Raw genomic sequence first — 22455 nt, 5'->3', positions numbered from 1 at the left:
TTACGTTTTAAATATTTTTTCCTTGTCTTTGGAGTCAAAAGGATTTCCCAACCCATTATATTTCACAAAATAGGCATCATCGGGCAAGGTTTATATGAACATTATAATGGAAATAAAAATAGTTATACTATGTATTCTATGAGATATTATACAGGAACTATAATATATCTAATTAAGGTCAGAAAATACATTTGAATAGATTTAGAATCATTTTAAAGATTTTTTAAATTCAGCAGTCATGGCCAGACAGGCCAACAAGATATTTTGACAATTTGAATAACAAAAATAATTTTAGTAACTCTGACTGAGCATGTCTCTACATTTTATTGTGTCCTTCTCATTTGCATAAATTAGTAAAAAAAGACAAAGAATGCCCTTCATAATAATGATGCAGTGCCTTGGTAAAAATGTTTTAATGTTTATTTCCCAAAGTTTTCAGGAAATCTTCATTAAAAATCAGGCTCAAATTGAAAGAAAACGACGTCATTTGAAACAAATTGTGGTTTCCTCTTTTAATAGGAAACAGTTCTAGATTATATTATTCCATCAAATACATGAAAAACAAATGTCTTTTCACTTACGCAACAAGAGTGTTTGTTTTGTAACTTTTAAAGAAATATGTCCAACATTTTGTTAAGTGCCACAGTTCACAGTACATATAGATTTAAAATAGATTTCTAAATCCATAGCACCAAATTTGGTAAAAGTGCAACAAGTACAGTAGGTTTACAGTATATTCATCTTGCTCCAAACATGGTTGATATATTTCAGTAAACATGCAGCACATTCTTTAAAGGCTAAAACTGGTTGGTTTGCATAGTTTTTGGTGAACTCTCTTCTGGAGAACGGCTCCTCTCGTTCTCGTTCTCCATGTAGGCCTGCACCGACCTCCACAGCGCTCGGATGTTCCCCTCGCCAAAGCCCGTCGCTCCTCGTCGCTCGATCAGCTCCAGGAAAAATGTGTCCTCTGCAAAAATGGGTTTGGTGAACACCTGGAGAAGGTACCTGAGGATGAAGGGATTGACAGTGAAAATTAGATATTGTTTAAATTTTAACCCACGTGTGTCAAACTCAAAGCCCGGGGGCCAAATCTGGCCCTTTAGAGCAGACATAGGCAACTGGCGGCCCAGGGGCCACATGTGGCCCTTGGTCTAATTTTGTGCAGCCCCAAAACAAATCCCCAAAAATTGCATTTCAAGAAGTTGGAAGGAATACAAAGCCTAACATAAACATAATACACAAATAAATAACTCCTGAAACACACAAATCGAAAGCAAAATGCAGAATGCAAAGTACACAAAAACACACACAAAAATAAAACAATACACAAAATAACTAATAATAACTAAATAAACTAGATACAAATTGACAACAAAGACAGACACAACAACCAGTTTAACAAACTAAATGACTATGAAAACACACAAAAAAACGACACGTTACAGAATAGCATCAAAGTCACACAAACTGTCACCAAAATTACACAAAAAAAAAACCAGGAAAATACAGAAAACAACAATCAAAATACAGAAAGTAACCCCAAACATGCACAAATCGACAACATAAATGCAGAAAATGACAGAAAAATACACACAATTTCAACAAGAACACACAAAGTGAGATCCTATCACATTATTGTGGCCCCTGCTGTGATAGTGTTGCCCATCCCTGCTTTGGAGCATCAAATTCAGCCCGCAGGATAAGTCGGAATTTAAAAAAAACATGGACCATTGTGTAAAAATACAAGGTAATTCAGTTGTAGATATCTCAACCCTTCCAAATACATAAATTCAATAAATATCCACAATATTTGCCAGGGCGCACAGTTTTCCTATGCTTTTATCACATGATGATGCTCATTTTTAATCGCAACTTGTAAAAAAAAATATATATATATATTTTTTCCAAAATCCTGCAATTTTATTAAAATTGCTGTACACTTTTTTCCCAAACAGAATAATGTTAAAATTACTTGTTTTCCCACCTAAAATTTGCTGCACTGGTCCGTATTTGGCCTTTGAAATAAAATATGTTCGACCGACTAACCCATCTCTCAATAGAAACTTATCCAAAAGCTCAAAAAAATGCAAGATATGGCATAAAGTGCAGGAGAATTATGCTTCTGTTAAGTACAGAGTTTAGAAAAAGTAACACTTCCATGTAAATGGATGGTAGTTGAATGTGAAATGGTTGAGAGTCTCACTCACCGTCTGTTTTCATTGGATCCTGATGGTGAGGTGAGAACCTGGTGCAGGTCTGTATCCAGGAGAATACCATGCTGCGCCAGCATTTGAGGGCTGTGTCCTGCTTCCTCTATTTCCTGCTGTTTTCCCACCTGTCAAAGCACACAGGAAGTGGAAAAGGATTCCCAACCAGAGGTGCTACACACATCCAAGATTAAACAAGACTTTTTTAGGTCCACACAGGGGAAATTGTGTCCTCCAATTTGGTTTCCTTGGATAGTTTGATTTTATTTGGCGGTTTGAAAGTGCTCTTAAAACTCTGGTGTACATTTTAGGACATGCTCAGGTCTCAGAGTGGGGGATCAGGAAAACCTCTGTCATTATTCAGACCAAACGGACTCATGACTCAGCAAAACGTCCGTCAAATGAAACAGCATCAGGCTTCAAAATAAAAATTATCTGACTCAATGGCCTCAGGCTGAAAAACACGACATGGTGTTTTATTTTGAAGGAAACGGAAGTACACATGGCGAAGTAAGTTGAAAAGCCGTTCTTCTTTTTATTTTTCAAAAAATGTATTGTTTTATTAATGAATACATAGTTAAATGGAACGTTGATATACATTATTAACTTTTAAAAATGAATCGACAGAAAAACAGCTTTCAACTTTACTCTTGTATCCAAAGCAGCACATATTAATGACGTCACGTGTATTTCTGGTTTCTTCAAAATACAACGTCATGTCGTGTTTTACGGCCTGAGACCATTTTACTTGAGGCTGTTTAGTCTGATGACTTTTATTTTGAAGCCTGAGACCGTTTCATCTAGTTAACAGACTGGTTTTCTATAGCTGCGAGTAATACAACACAAACCTCAGTGTAGTACGCTGGAGGTGGGGAGAAAAACCGCACACCTGCCTCTGCCATGGACTGTGCCGTTGACAGAATGTTTTTGGTGTAAAGCCCGATGTGTTGGATCCCTGGAGATCGATGCTGCTCCAGGAAGGTGTCCACTTGGTTACTGCCTAAAATAAACCAAAACACACACAATAATAATTAATTAATTACAATTATGACATTATTATAATGGTACAATATGTTGCTGTTGTAATAGTAATAGAATTGTAATTGGGTTTAGATATTTGACTTTGTAATTGCCATGGAAATTCTATAAAAATTGTTCATTTACAATTTAATTAACCTGTACAGTTCTATGGCTTACACATTACTCAAATATGTTTCATATTAACTTTTCCCACCACCTGTCAGTTCTTTTATGAATCATTTTACCATTAAAAATAAATAAATCGTGGGCTAAACTGACATGATTTTAATGGAAAAGGAAGAAACAAATTAGATGATTGATACTATTTTTAGTGTATTTTAGAGCTGATTGAAGACATGGGTCAAAACTGACCCATTATCAAAAGAGACGCTAACAGAATGCTAACACAAGAGGAAGAATATGAGTATTGGGTTATTAATTTCAGTATTTGTGATTAATTGTAAATTAACTTTAGTAATTGAGAACGTAATTATAATTGACTTTCAGGAAAAAATAATGCAATTCTAATTGTAATTGGAAAAAAAATGTCGGTCACCACAATATGTAATAGCAAAGGGTAGCTTAAATGGACAAAATGTGGCAAACAATAGTGAAAAAGGGCAAACATGTGGAACAAAAAGAGGCAAAATGTAGGGAACACGGGAACTAAGTGTTATTTATTGGGCAAAAGTGGATAAGTGTCAAAAATACTTGCAAAAATTGACTAAAAATAAAAAAAGGGATAATTATTAGCAATGGGTTGAAAAAAAAGTGTCAGAACTTTTTGAAAAGTGGGCCATAGGAAATTGGTAAAAAAGGGTTAAAAAGTTTCCCCCTTTTAAGGTTTTCTGGGGGAATAATAACTAAAATGAAGATGTAAAAAGCCACATGTTGAGCATCACTGACTTAATAACGGCTTCTACATGGTGTCGCTGATAATGTAGTGGACTGGTCTGGACAGAAAATGCCAGGGCTGAATTTTTGTCCCAGTCCACCCCTGAACAATGGAAGCCCATTTCCTCATAACTCATTATTATGACTTTGTTTTTTTTTTTTATCATTTTGACTTTCTATCTCATAATTATGACTTTGTTTTTTTTTTTTTATCATTTTGACTTTCTATCTCATAATTATCACTTTCTTTCTCATAATTATGACTTTACTAACTCGTAATTATGACTTTCTATCTCAATTATGACTTTATTTCTCAATTATGACTTTATTTCTCAATTATGACTTTATTTCTCATAATTATGACTTTACTAACTCATAATTATGACTTTGTTTCTCATAATTATGACTTTGGTTGTTATTACCTTGTTCAGGCAGAGATTCTGCGATAACAAACTTGCAGTCAGGCTCTGATTTCTCTACAGATGGGAGGATGATTCCAGCCCTGCTGCATTTCCAGTACTCCATGGCAGTGAGTCGCAAACCAATACCCTGTTGGTTTATTACAAATCCTCCTTCGACATCTTCATTACTATTAAAAAAAAGGCAAAAAAAAAAACCAAACAAACAAAAATCAGTGTTATTGTTGCAGAACAAAAGGCACAAATACAATGGACAACTGATGCTCTCACCTGTCAATGAAAAACCTCTGAAAACCAAAGTGCTTCTCGTACCATCTCATCACCTGATTGGTGCTTTTTCTGGGACAGGCATACGTGATGTGATCAAAATGTGTGATAGGACATGTGGACACGTGATGCTCCTCTAAGCCCCAGCCTTCCTCCTCTTCCTCAGTGACGTCAAACCCTGGTAAAAAGGGCCCCTCATATTTAGTCCTATCAAGCAGTGTGTGGCACACGTTTCCCACCACGGATTTAACAACTGAGTAGGTGACGACCCCATGGTCATCCTCAACCTCGGTCGGGGGCACCACGAAATGACAGCCCAGCTGACCGAGCACCTTGAATGACCTTTTCACATCTTCCACCTCGAAACACACGTTGCTCACAGTGTCCACGGAGTGATGCAGGTCCACGTCGTAAAGACACACCGGGGAGTCTCCATGCTGGTTACACCACCCCTTCTTCTTCTCATTCAATCCTCCTTTCCTCTCGTTGACGACAAACACAGCTGTTCCCTTCCTAAAAGCCAACTGCCGGGACTTATCAGTCAGTCTGCTAGCAAACAAATTAAATTTGAACTTAGAAACTAAGTCGTAAGCTATTTTCTCCACGTTAGAAACGTGAAGGGTAACGTGGTGTAACCGCTTCAGGAATACAGCCATGTTTTAATGTGACGTCATAAAAGGGGCGTGTCCTAAAATGACAGTTATATATTGCTTTTTAATAATGAACGAGCACGACGGAAAAAAACACATTTTAAAATTATGAACAGTATTTATCCGTCCAAATAATTACTTAGATTACGTTTTGATATTGAAGATAATGCAGACCATATAAGTATATATATATTATTATTTTTTTTTTTTTTTCTTGTGATGTAATACAGATATTTTGGCACAGTATTTCAAATAGGATCAAACCTGTGTCCATTATTTCCAGCATAGCGATGACATAACTTTTGGTATGATCTTGCAAAAATAAACATGTGGAACTCTGCTATAACGTGATTTCATGTTTAGCCAAATTCTTTATCCACAAAAATACAGTACTAAAATTGTCCCCCGAATTTGTTGTTTTCATAAACAAATTGAACTTGTATATGAAGTCTTTCAAAATATGTAAAAGCACAAAAAATATATGATACTCTAAAAAAAAAAATCCCCACTGACCTAGATTAATTAATGTATTTTTATCTATTCTTTTTATTCTAAATGAACAAAATTTTGATTGATATTTGTTTACACATTGTTTCACATTTGGTGTGATTTTTTTCCCCTCCAAATATGCACAAACGATATTCCCTGTCTTGTTTTATTGAAGAAAAAAAGAATACAAATTGTCCAAAAAACATGGAAAAAAATGGCACAAAAAACAAACCAAAAATACAAATAATTCAGGACAAAAAAAAATAAAAATCAAGTGAATGCAACACGCTTCCGTATACTTGTAAATTCTTGTTAAATACATAGCGTTTGACATTTAGTTGCTAATATAAATGTTATGGCACTTTGGTTATCCAATCAGGTGACGAGCTGGGCCAGATGATCAGTGACGTCACCATGCCAGCGTTTATTTTGGCTCCGCTTCTCATTTGTCTTTCTGTCGCCGCCATTAAACAACACGGAGACGATGTAAACCATGGAAATACACGGATTTACACCATGACTCGGGCTTTTCGAGGCCTTAGCGAAGGGTTCCATTTTTCCCGGGAGATGTTTAGAGTGTCCACGGTGGTAAACATGTGACGGACAAGGTAAAAGAAAAAAAACTCGGCCTTGGAAAGGTTTGATTGAGCAGGAGAAGGAGAAGGAAAGGTACAGGATAGTCTGTTTTTGGGTTTCAGCGACACCTGAGAAACAACCAGTCACTAAACGGTAAGTTATGGACATTTATAATATTCATACTTAAAACATAGTATTTTCTATGTAGCATTCAGAAAAATCCTCTTTTGCTATCACAGCTGCTAACACTTTACGTGCTATGTTAGCTTTGTAGCTTCAAGGCTAAACACTAAAACATCAATATATTAATAAACCTAGCATTGCGATTATTAATAGATAAATAAATAAAAATACATCTTAACCATAGACTGTTATGGATATAATAATTTTTTTTTAACCAGTCGTCTAAGGTGGTTATGTAATATAGATTTTATTTATCCCAAGCTGGCAAGTTTTGTCCTCACATTGATCACTACTTAGTTAAAGAATATAATTTAGTAAATGTGGTAGAGGACAAAATATTTGCATATTTTTTCCCCACATTATTCCAGAAAATGTTCCATGTATCTTAGATTTAAATGCACAATTTACAGCACTATTGTTATTGGCCGCGGCTATTGATACGGAAACGTATCCATAGACTATTTGTCTATTCATACGCCGTGCCCCTCATTGGCCAGTTTAGGTGACGTGATAGGTCCACCACGTGACTGAAAGTTAAATTTTATTTTAGCTCATATTTATTTTTTAGCTACCCTGCTAACACTTCTATTTTAGCCCTAACCCAGGAAATACCATAAAATGTATGACTAATCCCTGATACATACAGGACGAAAAAAAATATTTTATCATTTTGAGGTTATTTTTCTCTGCTTGTGTTTTGCATGATTCACCTCAACAGCTGGTCCTGAAAAAGGTGATCAACCATGACGGAACAGAAGACAAAGTGGGCTTGTGACTATTGCACGTATGAAAACTGGCCGTCCGCTGTGAAGTGCACCATGTGCCGCGCGCCGAGGTTGCGGAGCCCCATCATCGCAGAGGAACCGTTCAAGAACAGACCAGACCTGGATGCCGGTCCAGAGTGGGACTCTTCCAGAACTGAAAGTGGGAGCGGACTGCTTATTTGTCCTGACTCCAGTGCGAGGCCGAGAGTCCGGACTGCCAGCGTGGCTGAAATAGCCAGTAAGTGGTCATGCCAGATGTGCACCTATCTGAACTGGCCCCGTGCAATCCGATGCACCCAGTGCCTGTGTCAGCGTCCCAAACCCACCAGCCCCACGGAGTCCCCTCAGACCTCACACAGTCGCCCTGCCCTCCACTCCCCCGTAGACACCTGTGAGGAGTACAATGACAGGAACAGAATTAACACCCACCAGCAGCTCTGGACTTGCTCATCTTGCACTTACCAGAACTGGCACAGAACTGTCAAGTGCGTGGCCTGTGACCTTCCCAAGCCCAATAGTCCAGAAGCAATTCAAAGAGCAGAATCCTCAGAACCGTCGCCTATGATCAACGAGCAAGACCGAACATGGTGGCGTGGCACCTGCAGCGGGGGACAGGGTCAAAGGAGGTCCCCTCCTACAACAAAGAGGAAAGACCTGGGTAAAATGGACTTCCAGAGGATTGAAGTGGCTGCAGGTGCCATGAGCAAAGAGGAGCAGGAGGTGGACTTCAAGAAGTTGAAGCAGATCAGAAACCGAATGAGGAAAACTGACTGGCTGTTTCTCAGTGCGTGTGCTGGTGAGTACAACAAGCATCCCTTTGTTTGGCATTTCATAACTGCTCGCACACATGCCACTTCTACTTCATTTCTTCTATTGTTGTTCTCCTTTTTATTGAAAAAACAACAACATTTAAAGTATGGCATAACTATGAAGGTGCGTTCCCACCAAACACGACTCTGGCTACTAGATTACATTAAAATTCAATGTAAATGACCTCCTTTCAAACAAAGGGACTTGCGTGATTCTAGCGACTTTTTTGCGTGTCCTGAGTCACTGGAAGTTGCTCAAAGTTGAAGAATGTGAACTTTTCAAGTGATTTCAAGGGACAACTTCCCCGGTTGCTGCAGCCCTCCCTCTCGCTACAGCGAGAAGGCTGCAGCAGGAGGGCTGTACACTTCCTCAACTTACTGGGCCAAGTGAAAGTGACATATTCCTTGAATAAGCCTTTTAAGTTCTAAGTATATTTTGAGTGAACTCATCCTTTAGTAACTCCGTAAGTTGAGCATTTGAACCGTAAATACAAGTGGAGCAGTCCATGATCAGTGCTCTAAACGTACGGCCGGAGAAGAAGTGATCAGCCCTCTCTGTGCTGCCGCTGGGTCCGCAGACACTATTCACTGGAGTAATAAAGTGACCAAAAAACGCGACATTGTTCAAGAGACTCATCACGGGCAAGTTAAGCAACTGTGGTTAAAGTCACACTTGGTGTGAACGCACTATGATTTTGTGGGGCCCTCAGGAGAAAATAATCTAGGTTCTTTGATTGAACACAGCAGAAATGTGTCGTTTAAAACTTAACTCATCAAAGACTTCGTCCTCTGCCCTTTCACTGAGAGTGTCTTTGACCAACCAGAGAGGGTGTGTGTGGTTCCCAGCTGGTGGTGATGAATGGGTCATCTGGGCATCAAGATGAGAGTGAAGCCTGTGGACCAGCAGGCCCTGGCTCACAGTCAACAAACCTCATTAACAGTGTTGCTAGTGTTGGGTAAGCAAGGCCCTCATGGAGACAAAAATAAACCCAAAGAAACAATGCAAAAGCAAAACATAAAAAGAGGGAACATAAAGGCTTAGGTGCACATGTCGAGGCCTGTGTGCATCAGTTTGACTTGATGCTAATGCAGTGTGTGCTTCCTAAGTAGAGGAAATGCCTGAGTCAGGCTGGACGTTATGGCCCAGCCAAACACTTCCTGAGGTTTCAGAACTTGATCTCACTTGTGTTTGGCTACATTTGTGCTCCCAGAAAACCAGTGTCGGATAATCCTGTTGATTTCACAAAATCGTTGGCTTTGCTTGTTTAACGTCGTTTTTTTGTTACATTGCAAAACAAACACTTCAGTGGTACCTATGTAAAAAAAAAAAATAAAAAAAAAAAATGGCGTGCTGGTTGGTTAATATTAATCTGTTAAAAGAACTTGTTTGGCTGCCTTGTTGCCGATCCTCTTAATATTCTACACCCTCCAGGAGAAAATGACTGCTTTTGTGATAGAGAAGAAACAAATCTTGGCTTTATAATATTTTACAACCTGTTTGCAAAGGTTGATAAACTAGAAACTAGAGCCAGGGTCAGAATCACTGTTATATAAGAGTCTTAAAGCTTGAGTTTATAAGTATTGTAGTGTTATAGCAGCATCAGTGCTGGAGGCTTTCCAGTTACACAATTTACCACCTTTTCTTCTTATATTATCCAGTATGTGGGATGACCTCGTTCTGTCTGACTGCGTCTGTATGGGGCAGATTATTATTCTATAGACTAATAGCAGCTCACAGGGTGTTTTATATTTTATAGGAGACCTCCCGATGTCAATCTTTCACAAATACTAAAAAAAAAAGCATGTATTATAATTCAGGATAAATCACAAGTTTCTTGACAATACGATATGGTTTAAAATTTACTGATGTGACAAAGTCTGCGACGATTCCATTTCGATCCGATTCAGGGTCCTTTGATCGCAGTATAGAGTGCATTTAACCATGGACGGCTCCGCTGTGTTTGACTCTCAGGCATTTCACACTATAAAATTACGTTTTATCTGAGTTAATCACTGTGGTTGTTTATTTATGTAATGTAGATTTTTAGGCCTTTATTGAAGTAATTATTTTTGATAGATTCTTGTACATTTGTTTTTGTTTTTAACATCAAAAAGAGCTTAAAAATATTTTTGTGATTCGTAAAGTCTGTTGGCTATGGAACAAGATCAAGAAGCATCAAAGCTGCAAAACGTGTGATTTATCTTGGAATTAATCGATAATAAAAAAGCCTTATAACGTGTATTAATGCAATATGTAATGTATTACTAAGCCTAAATGTAACAGAATCTATCAAAGCTTTATAGTTTTAAAGGAGGTGATCAAATCCTTAAATATTTCCTAGCTTTGCTTGCTGCAGTCACATTGCGTACAAAATATTTCCCAATCTATTTACAGAGTGGTGTCTGAGGGTCACCTAGCCTAGCTAGCATGCTGTGTAAAATGAGATGAGGTGTTTCTGTTCACTCAAGGTAAGATGTCCCTGCCAGAATAGAACATCCACTGGTGCCTGTGCTGCTCATTTCACTGATGACAGATGTTGACACTGCTATAGCTAACAGGAGGAGGGGGCGGGACACTAAGCTGCGCAAGCCATCCTCTGTCTGTCTGTCTCGCCATTATAAGCCACACTGTTCATTTTCTTCTGCTAAGCAGCGGCGTGACGGTGCCATAACTCTGCTAATGCTGGACTAGCAACTACGTCAAACACAGCTCGTCATCTTTATAAACTGACGTCAAGACCCAGTGATTTATTTTCTTTTATTTCGAGTAGGGACAAGAAAGGAAAACAACAAAGAACAAAAAACTCTTTGTGTACAAGGAAACCCCAACAGAGAAAACAAAGCTGCTCAAAACCACATATGATCAATGTATTGTACACTTACATAATGTTTGCTCGAAAAGGACTGGGAAGAAGAAAGACTTCCTTAATTATGCAATTTTATCATATTGCTTCCTACAAATACTAAACAGAATAGGAAAACTAACTAATGATCAGTAAGATATACAAGAATACAATGCAAAACACCAACAATGGTAATAAATTCACAGATAAAGGCTAAGACTAACCGCAAGACTAACCGTAGATGTAATAGACTTGGATATGCAGATTTCTCATGAATATTATCAGTAAAAGGGTGATAATTTGAAAAAGTTAATTCAGATTGGGTTCCTTTCATTGAACCTTGATTATATATCCGCAAAATTTACTTAAACCTTTCGGCCAAGACGTTAAGTATGTCTTTAAAACTCCTTGACATTGATTGCTATCATAAAATATCAATTAAAATATTGTCGTACTGTATGTTTATTAAAGCGATTGGAGTTAAAGATAAGTCTGAAGTTTCTCGTGAAATGTTTTTTTTTGCTCATGGGGAAAAAAAGCTATTTAAAGTGTAAATATACCCCCAGGTTTTTACAAAAAAAAAATTGTCTTAAATTATTAAATTAAGACAAAAAAAGTTAATAACAGTTTGTCTTGCTTTCAGTGGCTCTGTTTTTCTCCCAGTGGCCCTAATCCTTTTCCATAGATATTTAAGCCCTTCTAAATAGTCAATTCTAATTTTCCCCATGCTTTTATCACATGACTGCAGCCATTTTTTTTTTTTTTTTTTAGAACTTTATTTTTCTCTTTTTAATAGTAAACTTGAGAAATGACGTTACAGAACATTCCTCGACAGCAAGACAGAGTATGCACAGCAATGTAAGAAAAAATAAAAAATTTGAATAATACATTATAGTAAAATAAAATAAGGAAAAAACATGTTGGATCCCAGAAAACCGAACAAAGCTGACATGATACAAATACACAAATCGATTGATGGCAAATCAAAACATTACAGAAAAGTGTAGACCCCTCAGTTACCCAGGTATCTCTCTATGGGTGACCATCTCCTCATGAAGACCTCATACTTCAACTGCAACTTTGCTGTTAAAACCTCCATTCTATACACCTCTCTCACTCTTTGCTTCCATTGTACAACGGTTGGTGGCTGTGGATTCGACTGCAGCCATTTTAAATCCTAAATTGTTCGAAGGACTTAATTTTTCCGAAGTTGCAGCTAATTATTTCCTTAAATTAAATAAAAATGTGTCACAAAATCAATGAAATTGAAAAGAAAAAATCCTGCTGGGACAGATATCTGTCACTTATTGCTTGTATATAATCGTTTTACATTCTTTGTCATTTTATATGTCAAAGTGCTAAATTATTGTTGAAATTGCTCGTTTTCCTGCCTAAAATCTGCGGCCCACGTAAGATCAAACTACTTTATATTTGGCCCTTGAACTAAAATGGGTTTGACACCCCTGCTTTAAACATTTCTTCACAATATTATTGTTTTTTTTTTTTCCTTTAAACATACAAAGCAAATGTCACATATCTTGGTTTCCGTATCAAGCGTGAAGTTCCTAGACATTTATGTTTTATTTTTTCATGCTTGCATCATGTTGACTTGTCTCAGTAATTGTTTTCTAAGGGTGTATGTCTTTCCTCTTGTCGTAGGTGTGGTAGAGGGAGACTTGGCGGCGGTGGAAGCGTACAAATCCTCCGGTGGTGACATCGCCCGACAGCTCACTGGTGACGAAGTGCAGCTCCTGAACCGCTCGTCAGCGTTTGACGTGGGCTTCACTCTGGTCCACCTGGCCATTCGTTTCCAACGGCAGGATATGCTCGCCATCCTGTTAACGGAGGTACCCCTGCCCTTATAATTCAGTTCAGATAATTTACTTTACAATTGTAATTGGCATGAAAATTCTATTTTAGAGAAACCTGTCAAATACAATTTAATTAAACCCAAAACTGTGGAATGTTACAGATCTATGGCTTACACAAACGTAGTTAACAATTATTAAAATATGTTTCAGATCAAGTTATTCCACTACCTGTCAGTTCTTTTGAGGATCATTTTACCATTTAAAGAAAAATTAAATCTAGGGCTATACTGACAGAAAAAAGGCTCAGATGCCCACACCAAGAACATTAATACCAATATTTTAATGGATAAAGAAGCTTAACAAGGTAATGAAGACATAAAAAAAACAAAATTAAATGATAAAAAAATATTTTTTAGTGTATTTTACAGCTGATTTAAGACATGGGTCAAAACTATCATAAGAGATGCTAACAAAAGAGGAAGGTCACCTTTTTTGGGGTTTATTTATTAAAGACTCAATAATTGTTATTAATTATAATTGAAAACGTGATTGTAATTGACTTTCAGGGGGAAAATAATTGTCATTTTAATTCTAATTTTAAAAAAATGCCATAGTCATAATTGAGTTGTAATCGAGAATGGATAATTGAAGACGTGATTATAAGTGAAAATTGTATTTGACCCCAACCCAGGTGCATTCCATATTATAGTCATTTTTTTGTCTTTGCATTTGGGTAAATGAAATATAAACCCAAATATTCACTGTAGCCAAACGTGTGTATTTTTTTTTTTTGTCAATATCATTGGCCTGTAATTGTTGGGTTTCTTTCTTTTTAAAGAGGTCGATGAAGAACAGATGCCCACAATGTCTGTAATTACAGCAGGAGTGCTTTTTGTGGATTAGGTGGAGGATTAGCCCGGTTTCTACTCAGTGCTTGGTTTCTAATGGACAAACCAGCAAGCAATGTCTGTTTTAAAATCTGATCTGTTTTTATTTAATTTATAGAGTAAAGGTTACACTTTTTTTTCCTAATTCGACTTTTTCATTCTTATTTTTGACCCCAAATTTGTGTTATTTTAACACTCGCAGAAATTGAAAATCTTTTACATTGTAGTTTGCATCTGTCTTTTAATTTATTGTTTATTTGTGTAGATTGAAAGTGTTTATTGTTATTTGCACAGTGAATAAATATGTTTCCCTGCACAATGAAATTCTACTTTGCTCACCACACTGGATGCCACAAAAAACAAATTTGAAACACAGAACAAAAAAACCAAACAAGTATAATAATTTAAAAAGTAAGAGATATTTATGTACAAGCTAGAAAAGATAGAAAAGTCAAAGATAAAGTGTATTGTGCATAGTTTAACTAGTAATATAAAAAACATTGCATCAGAAAACAGTTATTTTTGAAAACAATATTTTTTTTCTCATAGATTTTTTTTTTGACACTGAAATATGTGGGATGTCCTGAAATTTTGTTAAAATAACATGAAAAGACCCACTAGTAAATAATAAGAAACTATGTTAATATTTGATTCTAATTTGCAGGTTGGTGTATTGATTTTAGCGACCTGACCTGGTTGCACGTTTAATGAACTAATAAGATTTTTTTTTTTCCAATACAGTGTCTGATTATCTCATTCTTCTTGACGTGCAGGTAAACCAACAGGCAGCTAAGTGCATCCCCTCCATGGTGTGTCCTGAGTTGACGGAGCAGATCCGCAGGGAGATCGCAGCGTCACTTCATCAACGTAAAGGAGAGTTTGCCTGTTACTTCCTGTCTGACTTGGTCACCTTCACTCTGCCTGCAGGTAACGGCAACAACTCACAAATAAACCAGCCTCACCTTGGGATTCGCTCGTATTTGTGTGTCGGCACAAACAAACAAAGATAACTCTAGAATTTAATGCAGCTGCTAGTATAATGATTCATTGTAAGATTTCTGACAAATTCTATTGTAAAGTTCAAACTTAAGCTCAGGAATTTTGGAAAGATTAGATAATAAAACTTGAAATTAAGGTAATAATTTTAAATAACTGAATCTTATTTAAACATACTGTAAATATCAGCATCCATTTAAAAAAACAAAAAAAAAACAGTATTTCCACTAGGGTTATAGAATTCTGTGATATTTCAGAGTTGGAAACTTTCCATGGGATTTAAAGTGAAATTTTCCAAATTGAAAGTTGACCCTTAAACGGGTTTTTAAATATAGTTGGTAAAATTTATCTGAAATTTCCAAAATGACCAAAACATACACCACTTTTTTCATTGTTTGGCACTTGTCAAACCTGGCATTTGCCTGATTTTTGTTAGTAGAATAAATTGTTAATAAAATGATACTTATTTCAACATTAAAGAAAAAAAAATGTATATGTTGTGTGTGTGTGTGTGTGTGTGTGTATATATATATACACACACACAGACGCTTATTGCATTTACTTGAAAATAATATTTTTTTCTGATTCATTTATTTTTTATTTCGTTCGGTTTTTTTGGTCCGAAACAGGTTAAAAAAATTAGCACAAAAAACAGAAAAAAATAGCCCAATAAATAAAATGGAAAGATTTGTATATAAGAATATATATGTATATACAGAATTCACATGAATGCAACATGCTTCTGCATTATTATATATATATATTTTTTTTTATTTTTATTTTTTTTGGGAAAAATATCAGCATACGTTATTTTAAATTTCTCCCAATTTTCTTGTTAATTCTAACAACTAATTCCCATGAAAAGTTTTCATTTTTGAATATTCCCAAAATTCCAGAGCTTAAGTCCCTGTGGAAATTGATCAAGAAGTTGCTCCCTCTTTACAACCCTTGTTCTAAAGTTATTTGATCACAGTTTGTTCATGTCTGGCCTCAGAAATGTCCTTTTTTTTTTTTAAGACGTTAGAACTGTGGTTTGCTTTATCTCTGCATGGTTGCGTCCGTGTGGATTTGTGTCCTCACTGTAAAGACGTGCTCTCTTGCTTTAATGAAGCGCCAGTATTCGGATTCTTTTCCGCCTGTGCTGCTCTGGTGAAACATTACGCAGGCTTCACTGATAACTGTGAGTTTTTCATGTGATGTAACGCCAACCGTTGTGTAGGCTACATGTGCCCAGAGGCCAGCTGCCTGCAGGGCCTGTGCAGACAAAGCCTGTGTCATTCACTATTCTACTGGACTAGAGAATAGCCACCAGTGTTTCAGACTGGCTTTGTGCTGTTGTTTACAGACAGAATGTCACCATAGAACAGCCTCTCTGTGTGACGTTAGCGTAGCCTCAGTGTGAGCTAACACCTAGCTATAATAAGCATAGAAACACTGGAACTGTACTGTGTGTTTGTGCAGATATAGAAGACCTTCCACCGGCCGTCCAGGAGAAGTTGTTTGATGAAGTGTTGGATCGAGATGTTCAGAAAGGTACAAAAACCTCGGCTCATTCTTTCTAATCCACTGAAATGTTAGCGTACCAGTTTGTGGAATCTGGTGTATGTGGTTTGGCCTTCCAGTAGATGTTGTACTAACTAAACATACATCAGCTTTGGAAATGTTTGTTCAAAATGAAAATTCAACCAATGGAAAAAAAATAAATTGACAAATTGGGTAATAATTTAAACTTTTTGAAAGAAAAAAAAAGATAAAGATTGTAAGTATTCCTCTTCAAAACGTATAAAAATAACATAAAATGTGCAATCCCGATGAAAAACAAATGTGTCCTTTATTGAAAAAGATAAACAATTGTGAGAATTCTTCTTCAAAACTCATAGAAATAACATAAAATGTGCAATGCCATTTTTTAGAAGAGTACTAATAAAGTTATTTTAGCATGATCTCATACACCAGATTCTGCATTACTAGGACATTTGATGTTAAGGTTTTCTTTTTTCTCAAAAAGTTGTCTGAATAAATGAAATGGTAACATATTATTCAAACAGAAGACAAAACAAAGTGGCTGGAATTATCAGAAAATTTTACGTTTAATTTAACAAATAATCTAAAAAATCTTGGATTTTTGTACCATTTTATTTATTATTTTTTAATATATTATACTGTATGTGTGTGTGTGTGTGTGTATATATATATATATATGTATTAAGAATATATATAAAAAATTATTTATGTCTTTTTTTTGTAGGACATAATGTTTTTCAGCACTTGTCCTCTCTCAGTTTCACCCCGTTTCTTTCTGTGTCCAGAGCTGGAAGAGGAGTCCACTGTGATCAACTGGTCCCTGGAGCTGGGCACCCGCCTGGATAGTCGACTCTACGCCCTGTGGAACCGCACGGCTGGAGACTGTTTGTTAGATTCTGTTCTACAGGCCACATGGGGCATCTACGACAAGGACTCAGTCCTTAGGAAAACCCTCCATGACAGCCTGCACGACTGCTCCCACTGGTGAGAGCCTCTGCTCAATAAGAATATAGACATTTTAATTAGCAGCAGTTTTGTGGATTTAAACATTTTTATACAGACTAATTTTTATTCTAACCGTATAGTGTTTGTGTTTTTTTTTTTTCTTTAGGTTTTACACTCGCTGGAAGGAGTGGGAGTCGTGGTACTCTCAAAGCTTCGGTTTACATTTCTCCCTGAGGGAGGAGCAGTGGCAGGAGGACTGGGCCTTCATCCTGTCATTGGCTAGCCAGGTTAGCATACGCTGCTAGTGTTGCTACTGCTGTTTCCTCTTCAACTCATTTCCACCTGTTCCAAAGAGCTGCTCCGTCTGCTCTACAACCAAACATGATGTTTGGAAACGCATTCACTCATTTTTAGCGCTTTTATTCATGAAGTGGTTTTTTCCTCGAACACAACTCGCGCTGCAACAATTTTAATCCATTTTTGCTCATATTTACCCTTTTTCATCACTTTTTTCTTGCCATATTTTTGCTACATTACTCCCATTTCTGTCACTTCAAAATCCAATACATTTTCTGCACATTTCTACATTTTCTGCACTTATAAACCCTTTCCATCACTTTTCCCACCTAATGTCACATATGTTGACCCATTATTTTCACTTTTAACCTATTTTCATCATATTTCATGGTCATTTTTGCCAATTTACCCACTTTCACGATTAGTCATGCCGATTATTTTGTAGTTTAAACTAATTAGTCCTACATTTCTGCCACTTTTAAGCTGATTTTAACACATTTGAACCCTCATTACCAATTTTTCAGTTTTTTGCCACTCCAATTTGCAACATTAATCAATTTCTGTGGTTTTCAAAATCCCATTTCATTTTCCACCATTTTGGTCACTTTTAACCCATTTTATTTCTGATTAAAACATGGATTTACATCTTTAATATGACTAATAATATAATAATAAACTTCCTGGATAACAGTGGATATTATTCAGATAAATAAAAAAATGTGGTTATCACAGATTCATAGAACAATGGAGCATCATTTTGCTGACTTTATAGATGGACCCCAAAAATCTCTGTTCTTCATTGTATGTTCATGTCTGTGTTCAACCTCCTACAAGTACAGTGGGGGTCCCCGTTCTCGGGGACCTTTATTTTGGGGGTCGTGGGCTGTAAAGGTTGAGAACCACTGCTCTAAATAAACATGCAGCCCTTAGTTTCCCAGCATGTGAATAAGCAGCTGTAGCAGAGAAGGAGAGGCATCTCAAACACGGCACCACCCTGTTGTTCACTGGGCGAGGTGGGAATCTTGTGCCAATGACAGGAAGGACAAAAGTAATTACTGCTGATCTCCCCCCCTGAGACGAGTTGGTCACATGACTCGACTGCTGACATGGCACTTCCTTTGAACATGTGACCTCAGGATTACAGGCAGTTTAGTGCTGCAATGGAAGAGAGAGAGCAGATGTAAAGGATCAGGGGGGGGAGGAGGGGGGGCGTCTATTTATTTGGTTTGTTCTGTTGTCGTATGAAGAAGAGCAACATGTAGATTTTGGCTGTGTTGTAAATGTCATACTAACGACATATAAACTCATACTAAGTGTGACATTAAAATGAGTATCTAGTGCGTTCACATTAGATGGTATGGAAAGATTGAGTACGTGAGAAATACCTGGATATCTACTATATATGGGGACATTTTTTAAGTATGCACAGTGGGCACACTAGTCATACTCAACAGCCCCATGATGCATTACCAGCGGAATGTAAAATTGTCCTGGGACCGGCTTCAAGCATCCCCTTTTCAAAATAAAAGCATTTCTTCTTGCTTTCATTAGTTGTTTTTTTTAAGGCTTTTGTAAACGGGGCTCATTGAATGAAAAATGAAATGTTTCTGTGAGTACATGTTGATATTCTATATTTCTCACTTAAAAAAACTTAAAAGAATCAACAGATATTTTTGTCGTTGTAGGTTCTAATTGCTTAGGGAAACTTGGAAGTTTACTTTAGTGGGAATGCTCATCATCCTAATCATACTTATAGTATATAGTAGACACTACAGTATATACTCATTGGGTTTGTAGTGTATAGTATAGAGTGTGACATTTACAACACAGCCAGGGTCAGAGCTGCAGGTTTTCCTCATGTTTACATGAAATGTTCCACCTGATTTCTCTTCTTCTTCTGTGGTTTTTCCTGGTTCTCTCCCAGCCTGGTGCCAGTCTGGAGCAGACCCACATATTTGTCCTCGCACATATTCTTCGCAGACCAATCATCGTCTACGGAGTGAAATACTACAAAAGTTTCCGTGGGGAAACGTTGGGATACACTCGTTTTCAAGGTGAGACTGTAGTTCGTCAACATAATAAAATATTTAACGATCTCACTGATTTGATCATTTCTGCAGAATATATACCTGACGTGCTCTGTGTGTGTGTGTGTGTGTGTGTCTCAGGTGTGTACCTGCCGCTGCTGTGGGAGCAGAGCTTCTGCTGGAAGAGTCCCATCGCGCTGGGCTACACACGGGGGCACTTCTCCGCTCTGGTTGCCATGGAGAACGACGGCTACGACAACCGCGGCGCGGGCGCCAACCTCAACACGGACGACGACGTCACCGTGACGCTGCTACCACTGGTGGACAGCGACAGGAAGCTGCTCCACGTTCACTTCCTGTCGGCACACGAGGTGGGAGTGATTTGTTGGTGGCGTATCGTGAGCTTGTTTATTTAGTCTATATGTAAACAACTTCGTCCAATGTATGTGAGAATGTAAACAACTAAGGAAGGAGAAAGCTATCAGAGGTTCCTGGATTCATACTTAATTTTTGAAGTTCTAAATGGTCTTGCCCCTCCACCTTTATAAGTACCAGAGCCTTAACTAGAGGAGACAGACTAACTTTAGCCAAATTATGTCTATTAGAGGCACAAAATTATAGAATACATTTCCAGAAATTGGTAATTACCCAACCTTCACAGCAATTTTCAAAAATTGGTTGAAAACAAACCAGTCCTGCACCCATAGATAATAATGTTCTACTCTTTTCTTTGGCTCTGTTAACTCCTGACTGTTGTTTTTTATTGTAAATAGTAGGGCTGCTCGATTATAGGAAAAAAAACTATAATCACAACTTTTTGGTTGACATAATTATGACAAACTATTATTATTATTTTTTTTTTTTTTTTACAAAACAATGTAAAATATATTTTTTAAACATAAATGAAATTCTTCAAACACTATAATCAAGTGTGTTCACTATTGCACAAAACAAAAAAATCTATAAAAATATGTGCTTTGGAATGCAAATAAATAAAAAGGTGCAAAGTATTAATTCTTTGTTTACCATGCGTTATTGCTGCGTTTCTCGAGCAACAACTTTTCTTGTGCTGAACTTGAGCTCAAATTTAGTATTAGTAATCGTTTTTTCTCGTGTGTGCCAAGCTTTATTCTTTGTAGATATCCTAAATCATGGAAGTGTGTTTTATTTAGCAAATAGAAATATGTATAAATAAAAATACATACATAAAAATACCATTTTCTTTTTCTCGATTGTATTATTTTTGTAATCGTTGAGTGTAATAATCATAATCAAATTTTGATTAATTGCCAATTTGTCTCATTGTGCCATGTTGCTTAACTATATGTTAAATGTTATTGTTCAACTGTATTACTGTATATGCAGGGTTGGATTAATACAATACAGTTTTATGATTACATTTACCACCATTTTTCTAATTACAATTCAAATTACAATTATTATTTTCCCCCTGAAAGTCAATTACAATTATGTTCTCAATTTCTAAAGTTAAATTACAGTTAATCACAATTACCAAGGCTTCACCAATAAGCCCATAAAACTAACATTCTTCTTGTATTAGCATTCTGTTAGCATTTCTTATGATAGAAGTCAGCTGTAGAAAATACTAAAAAATATGAAATATAATAAATTAAAGTGTGTGACCACATGTTTCTTGTGTTCGTCTCTCAGATTGGGAACGAGGAGCAGCAGGAGAAGCTTCTGAGGGAATGGTTGGACTGCTGCGTGACGGAGGGAGGGATGCTGGCCGCCATGCAGAAGAGCTCCCGCCGCCGCAATCACCCGCTGGTCACCCAGATGGTGGAGAAATGGTTGGACAAATATCGACAGATTCGCCCCTGTGCCTCCCTCTCTGATGGCGAGGAAGAGGACGATGAAGACGAATGACGTAAATGGAAGCTAACCATGCATGTTCTCTGTGGTAGAAAGAAAGCAGAGCGGCGCCGTCCCACAGATTCCTGCTCCACGATGCACTCGGAGTCGTCCCGGTTCACTTTGCTACATTCAGAGCTCTGATACGAGCACTTGTACTTACTCGTAGGAAACTGCGTGGAATACTGCGTAATCCCCGACATGCACTAGAGCAGAACTTGATTTCCAGCTTTGCCTGACGCCACGTTTAAAGAGCACCCTATGTTTCTTATCACTCATCCCCCCCCCTCTGCAAAACCTCTTTGTTGGATTTATTTATTTGTTTAGGAGAGTCGGGGATGCAGAGATGACAGATTTTTGTTTTGCTTGTTGTTTTATCCGTTCAATCCATTGCAGTCTTGAAGTCTTTTATGTTATTTTGCAAATATAAAAACCTACATTCTGTTGATACAAATGGTGTTTAATGATGTGCAACTCAGACCTTCATGTGAGTGGATCGTGGTGATGATGCTCATGAGAAGAAGAAAAAAGAAGTCGAACACTTGAGCTCTTTCAATGAGAGCAGTGATATTAAAAATGAGCCACTTGCATCTACTCCAGTTGTTGTTTGGTTATTTCATTGTTTTACACCAAAAATAATACCAATATTTTCATGAATAATGAAACTTAACAAAGTAACCAAGGCTGAGAATAAATTCAGATCTGATTTAGGATATGGGTCAAAAACGACTCACTATCATTAAAAATGGTAACACAGGAAGGCCACGTTTTATGGGGTTATTCCCATTTTTCATGCCTTACTGCATTTTCATCCTAGTATAAGTATGATGATCATATATAAACCAGTTTTTAGGGTCCTATGATAGCATTATCTCAGAAAAAAAAATCCAAAATTATTTTCCATATTTATGCCTTACTATAGACTTACCTCAGACTTTGTGTTTTTCACAATTTTCCCATTTTTCATGCCTTAAT

At 37.0% G+C, this 22455-nt stretch overlaps 2 protein-coding genes across 2 annotated transcripts; one reads left to right on the top strand and one right to left on the bottom strand.

The window, feature by feature from the left end:
* Positions 1–406: 406 nt before the first annotated feature.
* Positions 407–5607, bottom strand: hpdl (4-hydroxyphenylpyruvate dioxygenase-like). The gene is made up of 5 exons (XM_028476157.1): positions 4811–5607; positions 4544–4710; positions 3056–3207; positions 2208–2335; positions 407–1005 (listed from the first exon to the last, which is right to left on the bottom strand). Exons 1-5 carry the CDS (start codon positions 5461–5463, stop codon positions 798–800), a joined length of 1308 nt encoding a protein of 435 aa, XP_028331958.1. The 5' UTR covers positions 5464–5607; the 3' UTR covers positions 407–797.
* A 740-nt stretch (positions 5608–6347) lies between these two features.
* Positions 6348–22079, top strand: zranb1a (zinc finger, RAN-binding domain containing 1a). Its single transcript, XM_028476155.1, has 10 exons — positions 6348–6675; positions 7424–8265; positions 12781–12968; positions 14593–14746; positions 16277–16348; positions 17125–17323; positions 17451–17571; positions 19506–19635; positions 19750–19979; positions 21280–22079. Exons 2-10 carry the CDS (start codon positions 7449–7451, stop codon positions 21493–21495), a joined length of 2127 nt encoding a protein of 708 aa, XP_028331956.1. The 5' UTR covers positions 6348–6675; positions 7424–7448; the 3' UTR covers positions 21496–22079.
* Positions 22080–22455: the final 376 nt, after the last annotated feature.

The sequence above is a fragment of the Gouania willdenowi genome, chromosome 19 (genome assembly GCF_900634775.1).
Source record: "Gouania willdenowi chromosome 19, fGouWil2.1, whole genome shotgun sequence".
NCBI classification, from domain to species: domain Eukaryota; kingdom Metazoa; phylum Chordata; class Actinopteri; order Blenniiformes; family Gobiesocidae; genus Gouania; species Gouania willdenowi.
Note: the sequence above shows the minus strand (reverse complement) of the source record. Positions and strands in the feature narration are given on the sequence as shown.